Source organism: Kogia breviceps, chromosome 4, assembly GCF_026419965.1.
Source record: "Kogia breviceps isolate mKogBre1 chromosome 4, mKogBre1 haplotype 1, whole genome shotgun sequence".
Taxonomy (NCBI): domain Eukaryota; kingdom Metazoa; phylum Chordata; class Mammalia; order Artiodactyla; family Physeteridae; genus Kogia; species Kogia breviceps.
This window is the reverse complement of record NC_081313.1, coordinates 17755871-17777070: the sequence shown is the minus strand read 5'-3', so window position 1 is coordinate 17777070 and position 21200 is coordinate 17755871. Positions and strand designations below refer to the sequence as shown.

The window sequence follows — 21200 nt, the reverse complement described above, 5'->3', positions numbered from 1 at the left end:
TTCTCTTGGAGAGAGGCCTAGGAGTGGTGTTGTTGACTTATAAGTTCACGTGTAAGGTTTAAAGAAAATTCCAATGTATTTTCCAAAATGACTATACAACTTTGTATTTCAGCCAGTGATCCTTTCCATCAGCAATCCATTTTATTTCTCTCAGCTCTGATTTGTGAATTTCAGTTTATAAGTCCTACCTTTATTTTGCTAAATTTATTCCTAAATATTTTATTGTCTTTGATTCTATTGTGAATTGAATTTTTCTCAGTTCTATGTCAGTTTCTTCTTTGCTAGTATATTAGGTATAAAATGGCCATTTTTTATATTGCTCTCTTATCCCACAGCCTTAATATACTTGATTTGATCTATAAATGTTTTGTGAATTCTTCAGGGTTTCCTCCGTACAGGGTCTTGTCATTTTTTGATAAAAATACTTTATCTTTTCAATCTGAATACTTTTTAAATTTTTATTTTTATTTGTTTGCACTGGATAAACCCTTAAGTGCAATGGTCAATATGTGGTCAGAGCAGACATTCTTGCCATATGCTCAGTATTAAAGAGAAAATATTTAGTCTTTCACCATTGAGTATGATACTGGCTATGGCTTTCTTATAGATGGATTATGTCAGGTTGAAGATGTTGCCTTCTATTCATTATGTGTTGAGAAATTTTTATAAAATCATGAATGGAAAAATTTTGTCAAATGCTAATGCTGAGTCTATTGAGATGGCTATGTGATTTTTTTTGTTCTTTCTTCTGTTAATATGATGTATCACATTGACTATTATTAGATGTTAAACTAACCTTTCATCCATAGGATAAATGCTATTTGGTCATTATACATTAGTTTTCTAATAAGCTTCTGGCATCAACTTGCTAATATTTTGTTAAGGAATTTTTGTACCTATGTTCATGAGTGATATTAGTCCATGCTCTGGTTTTTTTCTGACGTTTTAAATTGACTTTTGGAATTAAGAAAAAGCACATATCACTGTTTTGTTCCTTTTTATTGTTGAAGAATTTTATTGTATGGATATGCCATGGTTTATCTATTCACCAAAAGATAGACATTTGAATTGTTCCCAGTTTGGGACTATATGCATAATATTTCATTTGGAATTAAGAAACAACGAATAAGCTGGTGTTTTCTCCTCTTTTCTGAAAGGTTTTGCAAAGAATTGATATTATGTGGTCTATAAGTAGTTGATAGACTTTCTCAGTGAAGCCATGAGGGCATGACTTTTTCTTGGTGGGGAGATTTTTAATTACAGCTTAATTTTTTCCACTTATTTTAGGTCTATTAAGAGTTTCTCTTTAATTGTGGGGTCAGTTATGACAATTTATGTCTTCCTAGGAATTTGTCCAGTTCATCTATGTTAACTAAATTTTTGACTTAAATTTATAATATTATTTTATAATATGTATTTCACTTATGGTATTTCACTACTCCTTTATTATTGATTTTCATAATTTGGCCTTAATCTTTTTTATTTTCTTAGTTTAAGCCATACTTTAAAAAAATACTAACTAATAAGGCAGTTCTAACTCAAATTGACTCAAAAAGTTATGGGATCTGATTGAGATATCACCAAGGATAAGGAAAGAAGATCTAACAAAACATTCTTGAAGCTATGAGGGGCAAAAATAGAATTAGTTATCAATTACTTTATCTGAGCCCCAAACTATTGATAAGCTAGTTATTCAATATAAGCAACATGGGTCAGTGATAACTGGAGTTTAAATGGCTTGACTACTAAGAACACAGCAATTAATTGTGTAAGATTTTGGTTATTTAATATTTACAAAGTTCATAATTGAATTTACTTTCTAAGTATTCATTGATAACTAGTTTCTAATTTGGCAAAGATTCAGTTATAATGCTCATGCCAAATCAAGTTTAAACAAATTTCATCATTGCTCTTTCAAAGATTAGATGAGTCAAAAAGGAAATAAGTCATTACTTTTTCACATCATTTAGTGAATTATAAATGAAAACATATATATATATATTACTCTAATAAATATACTCCTTTTTGAAAAGATCAATTCTTACTTGAGTATAGTAGTTCTCAAACAGAAATGTTACTATGTACCCAGACAGATTTACAAATATAAGGTGACATTTTTAAACATTTAACTATAAAAAGTTTTACAAATGTGCAGTAGAAGAGAGGATTATATAATGAAACCCATAAACCCATCACTCATTTTCAACAGCATGAATAGCTTGTCTTTGTTGTTATTATAGGTTTTCCTCTGTTCTTGTTTGGGCATTTATTTTGTAATTTCCACAGTGATGACTAGTGACATTTAAAATTCAGTATTTCTACAAATCCTACAGTGCACAGGAAAATCTCACGCAACAAAATATTTGTCTTAGCTAAAATACCAAAAGCACACCTTTGAGAAACACTTTGAATAATAAGATGTTACAATACTGATCACATTTTGAGCCATAGTATTCATGGGGACAGGTGTTCAAATCTCTATTGCAGGAGGATAAATATCTAAAACTACCAAAAGGGAATTTGTCATGGGTAAAAATAAGCTTGAATTAATAACATATTTATACATTATAAAATTAAATCTGTACTATAAACATAATTTTGAGAGAAGTCTTGCCCCATCCTCACACTAACTTAAAATAAAACTATAATCCTGAGGGGACAAAAAACACTTTCTTCTTCATATGTCCTTGAGACTTGTGAATTATGTACCAAGTAAAATAGGAAGTAGAGGCTGATTTGTACGTTGTACAGAAGTTGAATAGGTTAATATATAATAGAGTTTAAGAGCATGGACTTGAAACTAGAGCACTAGGATTCAAACCCCATCTTACCACTTTTAACTTGGAATTTTTGGAAGAGTTACATTCCCCCTCCGTTCTTCAGAGTTCCATATACAATAAGGGATAATAGTGGTCTCTATATTAGAGTTGCCTGTGAAACCTAAATGAGCTTATGTGTGAATGTGTCTTAGCATATGGGTACATTATAAGTATTATGAAGTATTATACATTGATTTTGCTGTAGTTTTTGATAATTTATAGTTTGTTTAGGAAAATGAACCAAATTTAACCAAATTGTTGATTTTATCTGTATTTTATGATATATGAGTACTTAATATCAATAACAGAAGATGAGCTAGATCATCTCCACAAATTACAGTTGGTGATAAGAGTAATGATAATTTACCAAAACTAATCTAACGTTCTGCAGAACATTCATTTAATACAACAAATAAAAAAACATGAATTAGCACCTATTAATACCACGAGTTGAAGAGAGATTAAACAACTTGTGAAAATGGAACCAAACCTTTTCTACCAGATAAGATAATGCCATGTAACCAATATTAATTCTTGAATAAATAGATATTTTTTGCATCCTTCTCCAAGATTACCAATACACCTTCTATAAACACAACCCATGTTACAAAATATACCATTTCTCTTCCCTTTATGTTATCTGTGCCTGTACTGGTACACAATGTTGGATTTCACTGTGTCGTATATGAATATGTGAAAATTTCTTAAGCTACGGCTGATGGTGCTTTTTATTTTTTTAGGTAAATTTTAGCACAGCAGCATAGTGTAGGCTTGTCAGAATCAGTCATGTGGTGAGATTTGTATGCATTCTTTAAAAGCATCCAGATAGAGATCCTATAAGAATACTAACATTATGAATCTTCAGTGGCACTGCAGATGAAGAATCTAACACAATAACCAATCATTTAAAAAGGTCTGGTGGAGTGAACATAATATTTGGATTTCCATAGTCCTGGGTTTGAATATTAACTCCCCATCCCTCTAGATGTGTGACTCTGGACAAGATCCTTCAACAATTTGGGGCACTTTATCCACCTGTAAATCTTCATTAGGTAAAATAAATAAGTTGAAAGATGTGCATTATGTTATGCCTTATTAGTTTAATTATTTCTGGTCTTCTTCAGCAAATGACAGAGAGGCCGGTAATATATCACTGGGGCTAAAAATTGTGATGGAATTTTGGCAGAGATAATTTTTCAAACTAATTTTTCTTGATACTTCAAGAAGGAAAGGCTGTTTATTCTTTCCTTTCTTATCACCAGCAAGTAATTTCAGCGTGCATCTTAGTTTTCCACAATCTATCTCTTACTTCTACTTCCTTAAATTTATTTTAACTTTCATCTATGTAAAGCAATCCCTCTTTCATTCTTGGAGTTTATCATCGTTTTTTTGGAGGAATCATTTTGAGAGAGTTATTTAAATATGTAGGTGATACTACCCAATAAAATTATAGACACAACATGGAAAAACCTATGTTTTATCCAGTGAAAAATATCACTATTAGTGAAGGTTGATCCTGTGAACTAACCCTGGTATGATGGCTACACTTGTGATGAAATGACAGCTAAATGTTTGACCTTAACTTTGGTGTTGATTTTCAGGGATAAATACTGGTATAGTGCACTGCTAGTGCTCTGACAGTGTGACATTGATAGCGCCAGTATTCATCTTTTTTTTTTATAATTAAAAAAACTATTTTTTACTGGAGTATATTTGATTAACAATGTTGTGTTAGTTTCAGGTGTACAGCAAAGTGATTCAGTGATACATGTATCTATTCTTTTTCAGATTTTTTTCCCATTTAGATTATTACAGAATATTGAGCAGAGGTCCCTGTGCTATACAGTAGGTCCTTGTTGGTTATCTGTTTTAAACATAGCATTGTCTGCGTGTAAATCCATCTTTTTATCATTTATATTTGGCACAATGCCTCAGCTTCCCATAAAGGAAAGGTCATTTGGATTCCATATGAATGCTGATTTTTTTAATGTTAATGCTATTTACTATAAGAGCAATAACTGATCAGATTTTGTAATCATCTTTTCTCCTTTTATGTTTTTAACAGGTAACCCATTATTAACCAGCAGAGTCAACATATTAATTAATGTCCTAGATGTCAATGAATTTCCTCCAGAAATATCTGTGCCATATGAGACAGCTGTGTGTGAAAATGCCAAACCAGGACAGGTATCTTATCAATACTGTTAATTAAGAGTATGTAAACACCCACTCTATGCATGTGTTTTAGGTTATATGACCTTGCATGAATATACACACATGGATCTTATGTCTTCATAAAAGAAACCATAAAAGATAGTAAATTCTTTTGAATTAATGGTATATTTTAGATGTGGAGTTAATACCACAGGGGATAAAGTGATGATGGCCTAGTGAATATTCTTTGTATAACTAAAAGTTCTAGGATTGCAGATTCTGCTGTTTTCCATTTGTATACTGTGGAATTTCTAAAGAACTTGTGACTATAAATCCAGGAAGCAAGCAACTTTACACTACATTCTTCTATAGTATTTCTTGCTTTGCTCACATGCTTTTATGAAGGGTGCATAAAAATTCTTAAGCCCTTCAGAAATGGAAAGCTTTGTCTGGTGGCCTTGAGTAGAGCATCTGGGTTATTTAAAATATCTGAATTACATTTTCTTATTAAGTATTGCTCTAGAGGGAGGTTCTAGTGGAGAGAGGTTATGAGGAAGGACCATGTAGTGATGAAAGTTATCGTCAAAATCCTAGAGTTTCTGTGGATCATGGTGGGTAACTAGCTTTTTTCTACACTATTATAAATGAATGAGTGAATATATAGTATGATATGATATAATAGAATGTAATATAACATAATATAATATAATAGGAACCAGGCATGAGCAAATGGTAAGAGCGTGATATGAAACAAGAATATAATTAATCCAATATTATATACCTAGGTTCCAAAAGAAAAATACATCAGTATGCTTTGCTTTGCTGTCTATTTCAATTACCTTTAAATAGCATAACTACTCATTTAAATAAATTTGAAGATTTAATCCTTACTTGAAGAAATATCTCAATATTTAAAATGATATCGTTAATCGTTATTGAAAAAGTTCCTTTTATAATATCTAGTATTTGTTTCTTTTTTTTTTTTTTTTTTTTTTTTTTTTTTGTGGTTTGTGGGCCTCTCACTGTTGTGGCCTCTCCCGTTGCGGAGCACAGGCTCCGGATGCACAGGCCCAGCGGCCATGGCTCACGGGCCCAGCCGCTCCGCGGCATGTGGGATCTTCCCGGACCGGGGCACGAACCCACGTCCCCTGCGTCGGCAGGCGGACTCAACCACTGTGCCACCAGGGAAGCCCTATTTGTTTCAATTTGAATGTTTTCTACTGCTTCATAGAATATTAGTCCCATAGTTCTAATCCTGTGATGTTCACTAGCCTTATAGGTATTAAATTAATATGAAATAAAAGTTAATGTTCTCATTCACACATGCCCCATTTCAAGTGCTTAGTAGCTGTACGAGATGAGTGGCTACCATCTTTATCAGTATAGATGTAGAGTATTTCCATCAGTACAGAAACTTCTAGTGGACTGTGCTGCTCTATTACTGCTTTTGATAATTTGGGGAAAGTATTAACTTTATTACAGTATGACTTAGTCATATTTTACCAAGTGATAAATTTGGATCATTAATTTTGAATAGACACAGAAATACATTTTTTTTAAGTTTTAATGCTTTTTTAAAAAATTTAATTTAATTAATTAATTCATGGCTGTGTTGGGTCTTCATTTCTGTGCGAGGGCTTTCTCCAGTTGTGGCAAGCGGGGGCCACTCTTCATCACGGTGCGCGGGCCTCTCACTATCGCGGCCTCTCTTGTTGCGGAGCTCAGGCTCCAGACGCGCAGGCTCAGTAACTGTGGCTCACGGACCCAGTTGCTCGGCGGCATGTGGGATCTTCCCAGACCAGGGCTCGAACCCGTGTCTCCTGCACTGGCAGGTGGACTCTCAACCACTGTGCCACCAGGGAAGCCCTAAAGTTTTAATGCTTTATCACTTTAAATGCATCCAAAATTTACATGGGGTGAATCTAGTGCCTGATTTATTGTCTGAAATAGTAGATACTGCATAAATGTTTACATAAATAAATAACCTGAAGCGGTTATTTGCAGAGTTATAAGAGGTTTGCCAAAATTCTACAACTTAGCTATTCTCCACTTTTCAGAGACTTCTACTGCCACCCCAAAAATCCAATCCTTTATTTTTAGGTAATTAGGAACATTAATTATTTCACAGCAATCTGAATTTTGTAATGCACTAAGTGAAAGCCTTTTGGAAATAGAACTCTATTTAATGCTTCTATGTTTCGCCAGTAAACTAAAGAGTTTAAAAAGTTGGGAATAATAGAAGTTATTAGAGGATAACTTGATTTTCTTATATTTAGACAAAGTGGTAAAGAATCTGTGGGGACATTGGAAGCTCTTTTTTGGGAATTCTGCGTCCTATTGGGCCACATTTACATACAAAACATAACCCTGAAGTGTCTGAAATGTAGTATATGAGCATTTTCTGCTTTTGACCCCAGCCAGCCTGACCCTTGTCTAGAAACTAGGCAAAGGAACTATCTATTCTTCTGGACTATAACTGAATATGCATGCATGTATATATGTACGTATGCCTTATTTATCTATGTATCTATCTATCTATGTGTCTGTCTATCCATCTATCTATCTTCAAAAGAAGTAAGAGAAAAGAAAGATGATGCTATATAAATCAATAGTGATTTATATGATGAACCAGTGAAGTACGGGAGTTGTTTTACTTAGGGCAATAACTCTCAAGTGTCAATTACCAAAAATTTCATCTCTGTATGCTGTTTTAAAGGATGTTTCTTCATTGTAAAGTTATGTTCTTGATAAGTTTTGATGTTAATTTAGTAAATAATTGTGCTAGTTGATAGCAAAGGCAAAACAAAACAGAACTTCACAAATTAATTCCCAAATAATTTAAAGAAATTTTAGGGGTGAGATATAGTAATCTGAGCACATGTGAAGGAAAGTTGAAGTTTTACAGGGTCTGTATGGTAATTATTTGACTAAATTGCCATATTTAGCCTTCGGTGTTGAATCCATGACAATTCTAAAGACTAAATAGATCCTGTGTGACTGACTTAACACTAAAATAGGGAACTGAATTTCTCATTAGAGGACCCATTGTCAAAATACAAACTACTAGGGCTTCCCTGGTAGCACAGTGGTTGAGAGTCCGCCTGCCGACGCAGGGGGCACGGGTTCGTTCCCCGGTCCGGGAAGATCCCACGTGCCGCGGAGCGGCTGGGCCCGTGAGCCGTGGCCGCTGAGCCTGCGCATCCGTAGCCTGTGCTCCGCAACGGGAGAGGCCACAACAGTGAGAGGCCCGCGTACCGCAAAAAAAAAAAAAACCACAAACAAACAAAAAACTACTAGTACTGCACTAGACACTCGAAGCCCCAATGTATACATTTGTGTGTTCCTGTGTGTTTCTGTGTGTGCCTATGAGCACACACAGCTATACGGGAAGGTAGATCATAGTCATAAGACTGGGTTTCAACCAGGGAATAAAAACAAAAAGGAGTAAATAACTGACATGTTTAATGGCATCAATCTAAGAGCACAGGATGCAGGCTTTGCCCACTGGGAGCCGGATGTCATACTTGAAATCTAAGGTCTTCCTCTGGCCAATTCAAACTTAGCCTGAGAGTGTGGTCACCTAGCAGCACACTGCTTTCATCCTCTTTGGCACACACTTCCTGAAATTCTTCCTGATGCAAAACCATTGGGTATGTTAATAAATAAATACCTCAAAGCCATTCTGATTTGCTTACATATATAGTGAATTATCAGTTTCATAGTTTGGCTCTTGGAAGTTAACCTCCAGATGCTTCAGGGCATCTCATTGAAGTATCAGAATTTTAGCTACTTAGATTACACACGTATGGGAACAATTTAGGAAAAATTTTGAAACAAGGTTGGTCATACTTACTTTTTAAGAAAAAAAAATTCTATGAAAACACAATTTGCATCTTATCCACTGGGGGAAAAGAAACATAACAACAAAAACAGATCTACATCCTGTGTATCTCTTTCTCATCATTTTACTTAGTTATGAAAATAAAACTCATTCTCACAAACATAACTATACTAAAATTTTGCTTTGCCAGGACTTTTAAATAATCAGGTTAGAAAGCATTTATTTCATGTAATTTAAAATGCAAGCAAGTACATTTTAATTTTATTTTGCTTATTAGTGAGAATTTTCAAGGTCATTAACCTTTTTAGTTATGTAGCTATTGATTTGGAATTAGCCCATACCCTATACTTGTACTTGCCATTATTAACTGTAAATATTTAGCTATTTGTTTATAAAAACTATTTGTAAAATAATTGGCCTACTGATATGAATTCGAAAAATGTCATTTCTGTTTACTTGCATGTTTCATTAAATAAACTTATTAGCCTGGTGTGTAGAGTTCCCTTTGAAACTGATGACTGATTTCAAGTCTCATCTCAACTTTGTTTCAGATAATTCAGATAGTCAGCGCTGCAGACCGAGATCTTTCACCTGCTGGGCAGCAATTCTCCTTTAAATTATCACCTGAAGCTGCCATCAAACCAAATTTTACAGTTCGTGACTTCAGAAGTAAGTTTAACCACATAAAAATTTACCTTTTATCATGCAACTTTGTAATAGGACACAAAGGTAGAAATCCATGCTCTTCCTAAAAGCACTCAAGCTCATCAAATATAGAAATGCATATATAAGAGATACAAAATTTTATGGCTAGCAGTAAACTAAATGTTAACCTATATAGACTATATCTAATGAGGCAAATTACTTCCATTTATAATGTGGACATTCCCTTAATGAGTCAAACAAACAATAGGCTATCTGGGAAAATGAATACTTTTCATGTTTTAAATATATCGTTTGTTCTGCACGCACTGCTTGTACATACAAGTAACTGTTTTATTTGAATAACACATGGTATGGCACAGGTCAAGAACACAGGCTTTGTAATGAGAATGATATAGGTTTTCACTCCCACTGCATTACTACCTAACGGCAGATTATTGATATATTAAATTATACTAAAGAACTTCAACCTCATAGTTAAAATAAATTAACCTCATGGTTCATTTATTAAATAAAATAATGTATGCAAATCCTTTAACACAATGCCTAAAACCTATTACCTTTAAGGTAATTTTAGCTACCATCTCTGCCATCATACCTACACTTACATTTCTGCCACCACTGCTACTACCATCACTATCACTAATACTAATATTATCACATCTGCTGCTAATACAATCTACAAAAATATAAAGGACACTGGATTAGATATAATAAGGCTAAGTACTGATCAGTTGTTCTGACTTTATTTGTTCTGTGACTTTGGATATTTTATCTCTTCTAAGTTTCTGTAGACATAATATTAGGAATAAAAACTCCTGAGTTCATAATATTGGGTAGAAAAAAGCTAATTCTTGCTAGATTCTATGCTTATGGAACAAATAAACAAGTGATAAGATGGATGATATAATGATGATGATGATTGATAGGAATCAAAGGATGCTTTGAGAAAGTTAAAGTTAGTTTTCTTCAAATACTTGGGGGAAGGAAATTAGAGTAACGGAAGGAAATTCAATAAGATTTGCGCCATCTAATAACGTAATGTGAGGAATGGCTGGGAATGAAACAAGGTCCCAATTATGAAAGGCCTAATAGGTAGGGATACCACATGTCTTATCATGGAAACTGGAGTATGTTCGAGAATAGCAGTGGACAGTGTTTGTAATTTTAATTAGAGCAGCACACCTAAAATAGGGCTGTCCAAGTCAAACTGGACCATATGGTCAACTTGTCTATAAGTCATTTAAAAAGTGTATAACTTAAATCCAATGACCTGAGAAGTCTTTGAAAGGTTTACACAAGAGTTTAACATATTCAGATTTGCACTTTAGCAAATCAGTCTGGATGCAGTGTGGAAAAGACAATATAAGGATACAAGACTACTTCTGATACTATTGTAGAAAATGGATAAGAGAGTCTTGGATTAGGATAATCCAATGGATTAAGGTAATGGCTGTGAGGATAGAGGTGAGTGGTTGGAGACAGAATACATAGAGCTTCAGTCTAGATCTCCTAGATTCCATATATAAATATGACGAAGAAAAAGACTAATAAGACTTCTAGATCATTGGCTTGGGTAACTAAGTAGATCGTCACATCATTCAGGAACAAAAGTATTGACTATTTTCCACCATTTTATCTTTGCTGGAGAATCTATATATGATTAATCATAATAACATGAATCAGATCATCTTGCCTCAAAGTATAGTATTTTTTCATGATCTGAACATGTATTTGCCACTCATGCTGTTTACCATATCCCCTATTTTATCTTGATATATTTTAAGTGTAATTGTGAGTTTCTTTGTTTAAATGGATAGACAATATTTTTAACCTTTTTTTTTCTGAGAACATTTAAGTTCTATTATTTTAGCAAATTTCAATTATAATGTACAGTGTTATCAATTACAGTCACCATGCTGTATGTCAGATCCTCAGACTTTATTCATCTTATAGCTGATAGTTTGTACCCCGTTACCAACCTCTCCCTATTTCTCCCACCCCCAGCCCCTGGCACCTGGCAACCATTTTTCTACTTTCTATTTCTATGAGTTCTGCTTTTTTTTTTCTCTTACATTAAGCATATACGTGTTACCATGCAGTATTCGCCTTTGTCTGGTCTATTTCACTAGCATAATACCCTCCAGGTTCATCCATGTAGCCACAAATGGCAGGGTTTCCTTCTTTCTTATGGCTGAATAATATTCCATTGTGTGTATATACAATATATATCGTATTTTCTTTATCTGTCAATCGATGGAAACCATTTTGTGGGTGAAAATGAGGTTTAATATGTCTTTTTTCTTCCCACCATGGACAGCATAATGAATTCTATACGGTCACATATCAATAATAATATGGGGTTGAAAATAAATCTTTAAAAAAGGGGAGACTGGGGCTTCCCTGGTGGTGCAGTGGTTGAAAATCTGCCTGCCAATGCAGGGGACACGGGTTCGAGCCCTGGTCCGGGGGGATCCCACATGCCGCGGAGCAACTGGGCCCGTGAGCCACAGTTACTGAGCCTGCGCGTCCGGAGCCTGTGCTCTGCAACGAGAGGCCACGATAGTGAGAGGCCCACGCACCGCGATGAAGAGTGGCCCCCGCTCGCCACAACTAGAGAAAGCCCTCGCACAGAAACGAAGACCCAACACATCCATGAATAAAATACATAAAATAAACTAGATTGCATTTCGTTTAAAAATAAAAAAAGGTGGGGGGAGACTGCCTTTTGACATAACATGTTCAAGAATATCAAACCCCTAGCTGCCTAAGTGCAAATACACCAGAGGCTCTGGCTTCCTATTTCTATTAATCACTTTCACCCAGGTTTCAGGCTTTAATCCTTGACTGTTCCTTTCCCCAGACTCAAGTATACAACCATCAATGGCTGAAGATTTCAATATTGATTCAACTAGTCCCCATTTTTTTTTTCCTTCTGTCAACACAAGTGCCTGACACCACTGACTCTTACTGGCAATATTATAATAGACATTTGGCAGGTTTATATTTTGTTTCTCAATTTAAAAATATCCTCTGTGTAATGAAAAATTGATATTCCCCTGCCAAATTCTATCTTATCACATAAAGTTTTCTCAGTTTTGTGCTTCCTACTGAAACGGGTATAGAGAAGGTGCATAATTTTTCATTGTTGAAATTAGAATCTACAAATTGAATGGAATATTATTGATATAGTAACATTTTTCTGACATACTTGTATTTTAATAAGTACTATATCTTTCTAAAATTATTTTACCTGATTCCAAAGTGGGTATCATGTATGGCTACAATGGACTAAATATTAGTACATTTCTAAAAAACAGCAAAATGTTTCTGGGACTGACTTCAATAGACTCAGAAAATGAAATAGTGTTATGAATAAAACAAAAATTCCACTTTTATGTACAGAAATAAAAGAAGTAAAGAACAAGTGCGTGCAAAATAACAGTTTCAATAGAAATATTAGTTGTACTAATATAAAATTTTAAATTCTTATTGCCTTGGATTATTCTAAGTAAATATTGTATCATTGATTATACCAAAATTAAAATGAAGTTCTTTTGTGATTATATTAAAGTGATGATTATTATAATTCATGATATTTAAAATTTTTAATGAATCGATGTTTTTCACACATTTTATTTTCCTTTCCATGTTTCTTATGCTGTCTTGCAAAAGTGAAAATCTATACATATATTCACACATATATATGTATTATAGATATGGATTAGGGAAAAATCAAAAATCAAGCTTTATCTGAAATATTATATTGATATTTGTCAGTTTTAAAGAACAGGTTCTTAGGTAAGATGTTATACTGATTCATCCTTTGTAATCTTGGTTCTTCTAATCATGTAAGAAAACATCCACTGAAGTATTTTTTCTTTGTGAGATTTTGATGTCAGAAAATATAGTGTGTCAACACAACATACTCTTGTCTTGTAAACAATTTTCTATTCTTTCTGAATAGAAAATTTAATTCGTACACCAGACAAGATTAATGTTTCTTCTTTTCCTAAGGATTGTTTTGAATACATTTGATCACATTTTGGCAGCTTTCATAATGATAAAAGAAAGAATTAAAATATGGATGTATTTTACTGACTCAAGAAGAGCTTCCTACTGTTTCACGGATACCAACTTGAAGATTTGAAGTGATGCTTATGGTAACCATCTTATCATAAATGTCATGTTTTGTAGACAACACAGCTGGCATTGAAACCCGAAGAAATGGATACAGCCGCAGGCAGCAAGAGTTGTATTTCCTCCCTGTTGTAATAGAAGACAGCAGTTATCCTGTCCAGAGCAGCACAAACACGATGACTATTCGAGTCTGTAGATGTGACTCTGATGGTACCATCCTGTCTTGTAACGTGGAAGCAATTTTTCTTCCTGTAGGACTTAGCACCGGGGCTTTGATTGCTATCCTGCTGTGCATTGTTATACTCTTAGGTTGGTTTCAATATTAATCACATATCCTCCCTCTCTCTCTCTCTCTCTCTCTCTCTCTCCCCCTCCCTTGTTTGTGTATCTCACTCCTCATTTTACCATGTAAATCAGTTTTTTCTTCATTGAGACGCTACATCTGGATAGAAGGAAGACTATCTATTTATACTGAATTATACAATTATTATTAAAGTTAATTATATTATGAGTGTTAATTTTCTATTTTATTCCATGTGGAAATATACCAATAGAAATAGATCAATAACATCATCAAAAATATAAAAGTATGTTCAAGCCCTAGGGAATTTTCAAGTAATAACAGTTTGTGGCACTTGCTGCGATGAACTTTTCTATGACAAATATCTCATTTGCAGCAAAGGTTTTAAATTCATTTTTTATGTCCTAGTAATTATTGCTGCCTAATAAAATGTTGTATAACCTTTAAAATTATACTGGATGAACAGTAGTTGTCAAATACCAGTTTGATAAAGAAAGAAAGAAAAGAGAAAGAACAGGAAAGAAGTAGAAGGTAAAAGCACCTCCAAATTTTTTTTTTTTTCTGTCTAAAGTGCTGACCAGATGCAATTCTTATTCCACTTTTCTCAGATCTCCTCACATAAAAACTCTAACCATTCCCACTAGAACAGAACAGAACACAGTGAAATATCAAGAAACTCAGCAAAGGGAAAGGATTGAAGTAAATGTATTCTGTAACATCTCTGTGAGAATGAAAACCTACTTTAGGGGCTTCCCTCTCCCATCAACTCTGTTCAGCTGACTTTATTTCATTTATTCATTCGCTGCCAGATTCACAAAAGCAAAGAGAGATTTTCCATTTTTCTAAGCATTCCTTTAAATTAAAATTGCAATAGAAGTACAGTTGGGCACTGTGGGATCAGCTTATATATTCATGTTTATTATTTAACCAAAATATTCTGACAAATGTACATACCTACCTTTATCTCTAGGCTAGAAAATAGAATTTAAAAAGCGTACTAGGGTGTAAAGCATGGTATAAGGCATTACATACTAACTTGTGAAGAACATTCTCTGAGTCAGAAGCTCATTTTGGTTTGGAGAGTAAAGTCCTAGTCCAATTTGCATGATGCAGATATTAATTCCACGCAAATAACCTTGATGTGTAGAACAAAGTATTCTTTATGTCCTTAACATTTAGAATTATAAATTATATCTGACATCTGTTTGTGCTGATGATATAAACCCCTTTAAAAGGGAAGATGCAAAATAATGTTCTCACACCAGAAGTTGAGCAAGATCAATTAGGTGTTTAACTTCAAAACAAGCGTTTCTTTTTCATACTCTTGTCTAGGGGCTCTCTGAGTCCCAGAGCATTTCCATGTCCACTTGGCATGATTTGGCATATTCTGGATGCTCGTCTTTGTCCCCTTTGGCCCTCTTACAGGGTAACAATTCATGTTGCTTCGGTTAGCATTATCACATACTGCCATCTGCCACTCATTCATCCAAACATTTACCAAGTGTCCACCCTGCTCCTAGTTGTGAATTGCTAGTACACAGCTGCGATTTTTGACACTCTTAGTCTTGCAATGGGGTCTGCTTACAAATCCATCGATTCTTTGATCTCCGTAGCCAATCTCATACTCCTTTAGATCTTCCAGCAGATTCTTAGCCATTTTTATGTCTCTTTTAGGGTGATGGGGAGCATGAGAATCTTGTGGTGCTTAGGAACTTCTATTTGACCCTCAAGCACATCTAACTAGTCTCTCTCTCTCAGCCATAGATACTCTAAAGCCATTTAATAAATCTGCAGGGTTTCCCTGTGAGGTTTACAGTCTCTCACACACTCTCTGGGTGAACAGACAATAGTGCTTTTAGTTCTGAGATTTGCCTAAAGTCTGGAAGGAGTGCAGAGTGCTAAACATCTCTGCAAGGCCCATTGTACGGAGGCTCTACCTATATCTCCTCTGTCTTCCTCCTTAATTTTGGAAGAAGAGGGAATAAATGGGCTTTTATCATCATGCAGTCTCCTACTTTCTAATCCTATGACAAAAGTCTTCCTTCCAGACTCTGTTACAGTAAATCGAACACTTTGGCTTTCAATCTATTGCCACTACTATGGAGGAGAGGGGAGTATTATGCCAGGCAAAGTTGAGCACTGACTTCATGGTGTGAATCTGTGCTTATTTACTCCCAGAAAAAAATAAACACTGTTGTTGTAATGATGGCTGTGAGTTAATGGGGAACAAAGATATTCAATAATGAAGGTCTATCAATTAAGTATTTCAAAATATTATCTTGCTTCAAGAAGGTAACCGGAATACTAGACATTTGGTTTGGAAAATATCTCAATATGGTAGGTCACATAAATTTAAATAATTTGTGGTCTTAGTTGACATAATTTGAAAAGCTAAGGCCCTTATATTCTATATTCTTTCTCTCTCTCTTGTTTATTGCATGTAAAAGTGATAGTCACGTGATTTGTGTTTATTTCATTATAAATACAGTAATGTTAACAACTGAGAAATAGAGATATGAATAATATCTCAGTGTTAGCTATGGGCAAACAGTATTCAAGTTTTATTACTTCAATACTATACAGTTCTCTGTATGATTGGAACAACCATTCTTTTCTTTCTTTTTAAATTTTGTAACGCACACTTTTTACCTGACACTGAGATATTTAAATACAATACGTGTTAAATATAAGGCTACAATTGTTTGATTTTGTGAATAATGTTGCTATGGTTTCATATTAGCTACAATTCCAAAATGAAATTGAATGTAAACAATGAAAAAGAGTCAACATAGATATGATCCTTATAGATTACAGTATGTTTACTTTGAAAATAATAGGATACCATTAAAAACTCGCAGCCAGCCCTGATCAATTTTATTTTTTATGGAGAGATGGGCTGACCTAGTCTCATATTGCAATTTTTGTCTTGTTCTAGCCATAGTTGTGCTGTATGTAGCTCTGCGAAGGCAGAAGAAGAAAGACACGCTGATGACCTCTAAAGAAGACATCAGAGACAATGTGATCCATTATGATGACGAAGGAGGCGGGGAGGAGGACACCCAGGCTTTCGACATTGGCGCCCTGAGAAACCCAAAAGTGATGGAAGACAACAAAATTCGCAGGGATATAAAACCAGACTCTCTCTGTTTGCCTCGTCAGAGACCACCAGTGGAAGATAACGCAGACATAAGGGATTTCATTAATCAAAGGCTACAGGAAAACGATGTGGACCCCACCGCCCCACCATACGATTCATTGGTGACATATGCCTATGAGGGCAATGGATCAGTAGCTGACTCTCTTAGCTCCATGGAGTCTCTGACCATGGAAGCGGACCAGGACTACACCTATCTAACAGACTGGGGACCGCCCTTCAAAGTCTTGGCAGACATGTTTGGTGAAGAAGAGAGTTATAACACTGATAAAGTCACTTAGGGGAGAAGCAAAGGCTAAAACACAACCAACAAAAGAGATTTAAGAGAAAGGAACATAAATAGAAATCACACTTCTACACACACACCACACACACACACACACACACACACACACACACACACACACACACACACACACACCGGGCTTTCTAGGACAAGATTCCTTTGATTACTTGGTTTCTAGCAAGTTGCTATATTTATCATATTGTCAGTTTTGGTTTATTCTGCCAACACAAGGTAATTCCTAAAATGTGTACTTGCTTGGTTTTGTTTTGTTATTTTTGGAAACACACTGAGACAAGCTCAGGCCTAGTAAATACAATTTACTGATGTGACAACCTAGAACGAAGATAGCTATGTGGCATCACGGTGGAAGAGTGTTAGATTTTTCCTAATTCCACTAAAGTGCCTATTGAAACTCTTATCATTTAAAGTCGTGTAGAGTACGCTCTGCTGTGATGGCATTGTGGGATTCAGACACAGGACATAAAACAAAGACGCTGTCTTTATGTCAAGGAGCAATAGCAACACGCAGACTTCTCATTCCTTTTAAGGAAAAAGGAAGAATACTTTCTGAACTCCATCTTCTTATAATTAAAATGCTCTTTTTTTTTTTCTTTTTTAAACTGTATGCCAAAACTCATTTGTTTTTCTTACCCTCTGAGAAAAGTGAAATAAATGTGATAATATCAAACTCAATATGTAAGTCCCAAATTTTAAAAGCAATGTTTGATCTTAATATTGGTTCCTATTAAAGATGTTCATGAAAATATTCATTGTTTTCCAAAGAAATAAAATTTTTAAAAAGAAAATTTAAAAAAAATCCTCTTTATAAAGAGAGGCCTCAGGGCTGAAACTCCACATTAAAATAAATATTAGTTTTGTTTTAATATTGTGCCAGTGTGTGGAAGGGTGGAAGGTTGGTTTTAACAAATCACCAGATCATTGCAGTCTTCAGTCATAGATAAAATTTTAAGTTGTGTTTTTATGAAACATTTTTTTGGGAAAAAAATGTCATTGATTTAAACAGGGGAAGAGAAATTGATATACAGCTTCTCAGAGTTTCTTACAATCTAGTGATTCTTTCATGAACAACGAAAATAAAATATTTATCAAATAATACAGAATGGATTTATAGCATGTCTAAAAATATTTACTAAACAGTACCAAAGAAATGAAAAATCAGGGACTTCAGAAAATTCAAACCAAATACTAACCCTTAAAGTGAACACAAATGCAAAATCTGGTAGCTGATTTATTTTATTAACCTGGATTTCAACTTTGTGAATATCATTATATTGGAGCTCAGAGTGGCTTCTTTACGCTATCATCTACAATAATTCTAATATAAACGATACCATAAACCTCCTCTGTAAAAACTTTTACTTTTTAATTTGATGAGATTTCTAAGAAATACTAGATTTTATAAGCAGACAGGTAAGCTGCACTCATTACATTACTTTTAAATGAACTTTACACTATCCAGAAATACACTTAACAAAACAGGTAACTATAAGGTAATAATAAATTTTCTTAATATTATAAATATACAAGTGACTACTGAAATATTAAAACAATATATAGGAAAACCAAAAGTTATTTATAGATCCATTCTGCAGTCATCAATATCCAGCTGTGTTTATGAAATATTTATAATTATATTTGTATTGCAAAGTGTGAAAGTAAAAATTCACACATGGGGAAAATGGGTAGAAATGTAAATAATATAGGCAAACTATATTCAGTCCTATTTATTATTAAATGCTTACTTCAAAAATATATACCTGATAATTATGTTGTGGCAATTAGGCCATTTGAATCTGCATTTCCCATCGTTCTTTCTGTGTCTCATAATTGCAGATTCTCCTTGTCATCCTCACCAAGAACAACTGTTGAATTCCTTTTCCTCCTCTCTCGACTTTGACTTCACCTTTGTCTCATCCCTGGGAACTGCAATAGAATCTTGATGTAGTGTGATAATTTGCAGTATAATTTGCTTTGGGAAATATTTATGTAATTTTTTAAAAGCTGGTGATGTCGTAACCATTCTGGAGCAAAACTTAAGTCAACATTTAGGTTTTCCCCAGCAAAATGACTGGGTATGCCATGATATGAGACCCTTTGAAGAAGGTTAATAAGCAAATCACTTCCAGCTGACAAAATGATTCTTGCCAGGAATTACTGCATGTTGCACCTTGCCTGAGAATCCGACTGCCTCTGCATGCATTCATATATCAGAAGCAATGATGGCACAAAGAAAACTTGGGAGGGGCAGGTCATTTCAAACCACACAATTGAGACACTAAGCAAGTACATGAAATTGGTGGGTCTTACTTTCTCCACACTAATCATCTTTTTGTAGTACCTCTATCTTTTATGTTTGTTACACCACTGCATTAGTTTGTTATGGCTGCCATAACAAAGCATCACCAGAATGGGTGGCTTAAAAAAACATAAATTTATTTCCTTGCAGTTCTGGAACCTACAAGTCTAAGATTAAATGTCTGCAGACTTGGTTTCTTCCAAGGGCCTCTGTCCTTGGCTTGTCCGTGGTTGTCATTTCTCCATGTCTCCACGTGGTCTTTCCCCTGGGCTAATTCCTCTTCTTCTAAGGACACCAATCATACTGAGCCCACTCATATGACCTCTTTTTATCTTAATTAACTATTTAAAGGCCCTATCTCCAAATATAGTCATATTCTGAGGTACTGATGGTAAAGACTTCAAAATATGAATTTTAGGGGACACAATTCAGCCCATAACAACCACACAGATGTTAACAAAAAATTTAAAAAGTGTTTGATTTACATCAAACAAACAATGTGAAAAAAACAAAACAAAGCAAAACAAAAACATGAATGGAAATAATTTCATGTACAACGGGAAACCACAAAAGTGGCAAGGTGAAAAGAGGTCTTTTGGTGCTCATATATTGGAAAATTACGGGATATCTTTCACACTACTGAAAGCAGTAGTCCTAATATTTTAATACTTATAAATAACTTGAGATTCTTTTTTATTTATAATATCAGAGTAACTGGCCTTCATTCAGGAGTTAAGCAATATAAAAATTCCTTAGAATTTACATGGGGGATTTTGACTATTAATAATAATCATGCATAACTTTTTAATTACATTGCATGTTTACCTTTACAGAAATTTATGTGGACATATTCTATGTAACATATGTATGTTATATGTTTTTTAAAAATGTAACTTTTGTGCTCAAAGAAGTATTAGATCAACACAAAAGAGTGAACTAGTGGTGTGATACACTAGAAATAATCTAAAATTGCTTTTATACCAAATTCTATCACTAACTGGAAACTTCGTATGGAGCCAGCACCTTAACCTTCCTGTCATCTATTCTCTTTGGTAAAATGAATCTGTTGTTCTTGATGTTATCTAAGTTTCCTCTGAAATTTCTTGACTCTTAAGTTCTAGTTACATTTACCTGAAGTCCATTAATTCATTTATATATTGATTACATAAAATTCTGAGAATCATAGAGATCTTAAAAACAAAATATAAATCACAAAATTCTTTGAAGTATGGATGTGATTGATTACATATTGACACACCACGTTCCACATCAGGAGAGCCAGACAAATACTTCTTAAGTAAAAACTGTCAAAATTCTTCATCAAGATGGAATGGTAGAGAAGTGCATAGGAAGAGAGAGAAATAAATGTTAAAAATAGAGCTCTAATCTTGAGCCAAAGAGGAAAAGCAAGTGATATGAAGAAAACGTTAGAAACTTCCTTATCTTTAGAAGTCCTTGGAAAAGTTTCAGTAACTGTTGTATTAAAACAGGAATTCCTAAAAAGAGATGTAAAAATGCAGTTACT

At 34.2% G+C, this 21200-nt stretch overlaps 1 protein-coding gene across 8 annotated transcripts in view; it reads left to right on the top strand.

Moving 5' to 3' along the window:
* Positions 1–20145, top strand: part of CDH12 (cadherin 12) — a 1002553-nt gene extending 982408 nt beyond the window's left edge. For 7 of the 8 annotated variants that reach the window (XM_067030820.1, XM_067030821.1, XM_067030824.1 and 4 more), the window contains 4 exons: positions 4885–5006; positions 9366–9483; positions 13675–13926; positions 16854–20144. In XM_067030820.1, the coding sequence (XP_066886921.1) occupies positions 4885–5006; positions 9366–9483; positions 13675–13926; positions 16854–17353 (992 nt within the window). In that variant the 3' untranslated portion in view covers positions 17354–20144. Of the gene's footprint in view, positions 1–4884; positions 5007–9365; positions 9484–13674; positions 13927–16853 lie in introns of all 8 variants that reach the window. The other variant, XM_067030826.1, reaches the window with a different exon arrangement.
* Positions 20146–21200: the final 1055 nt, after the last annotated feature.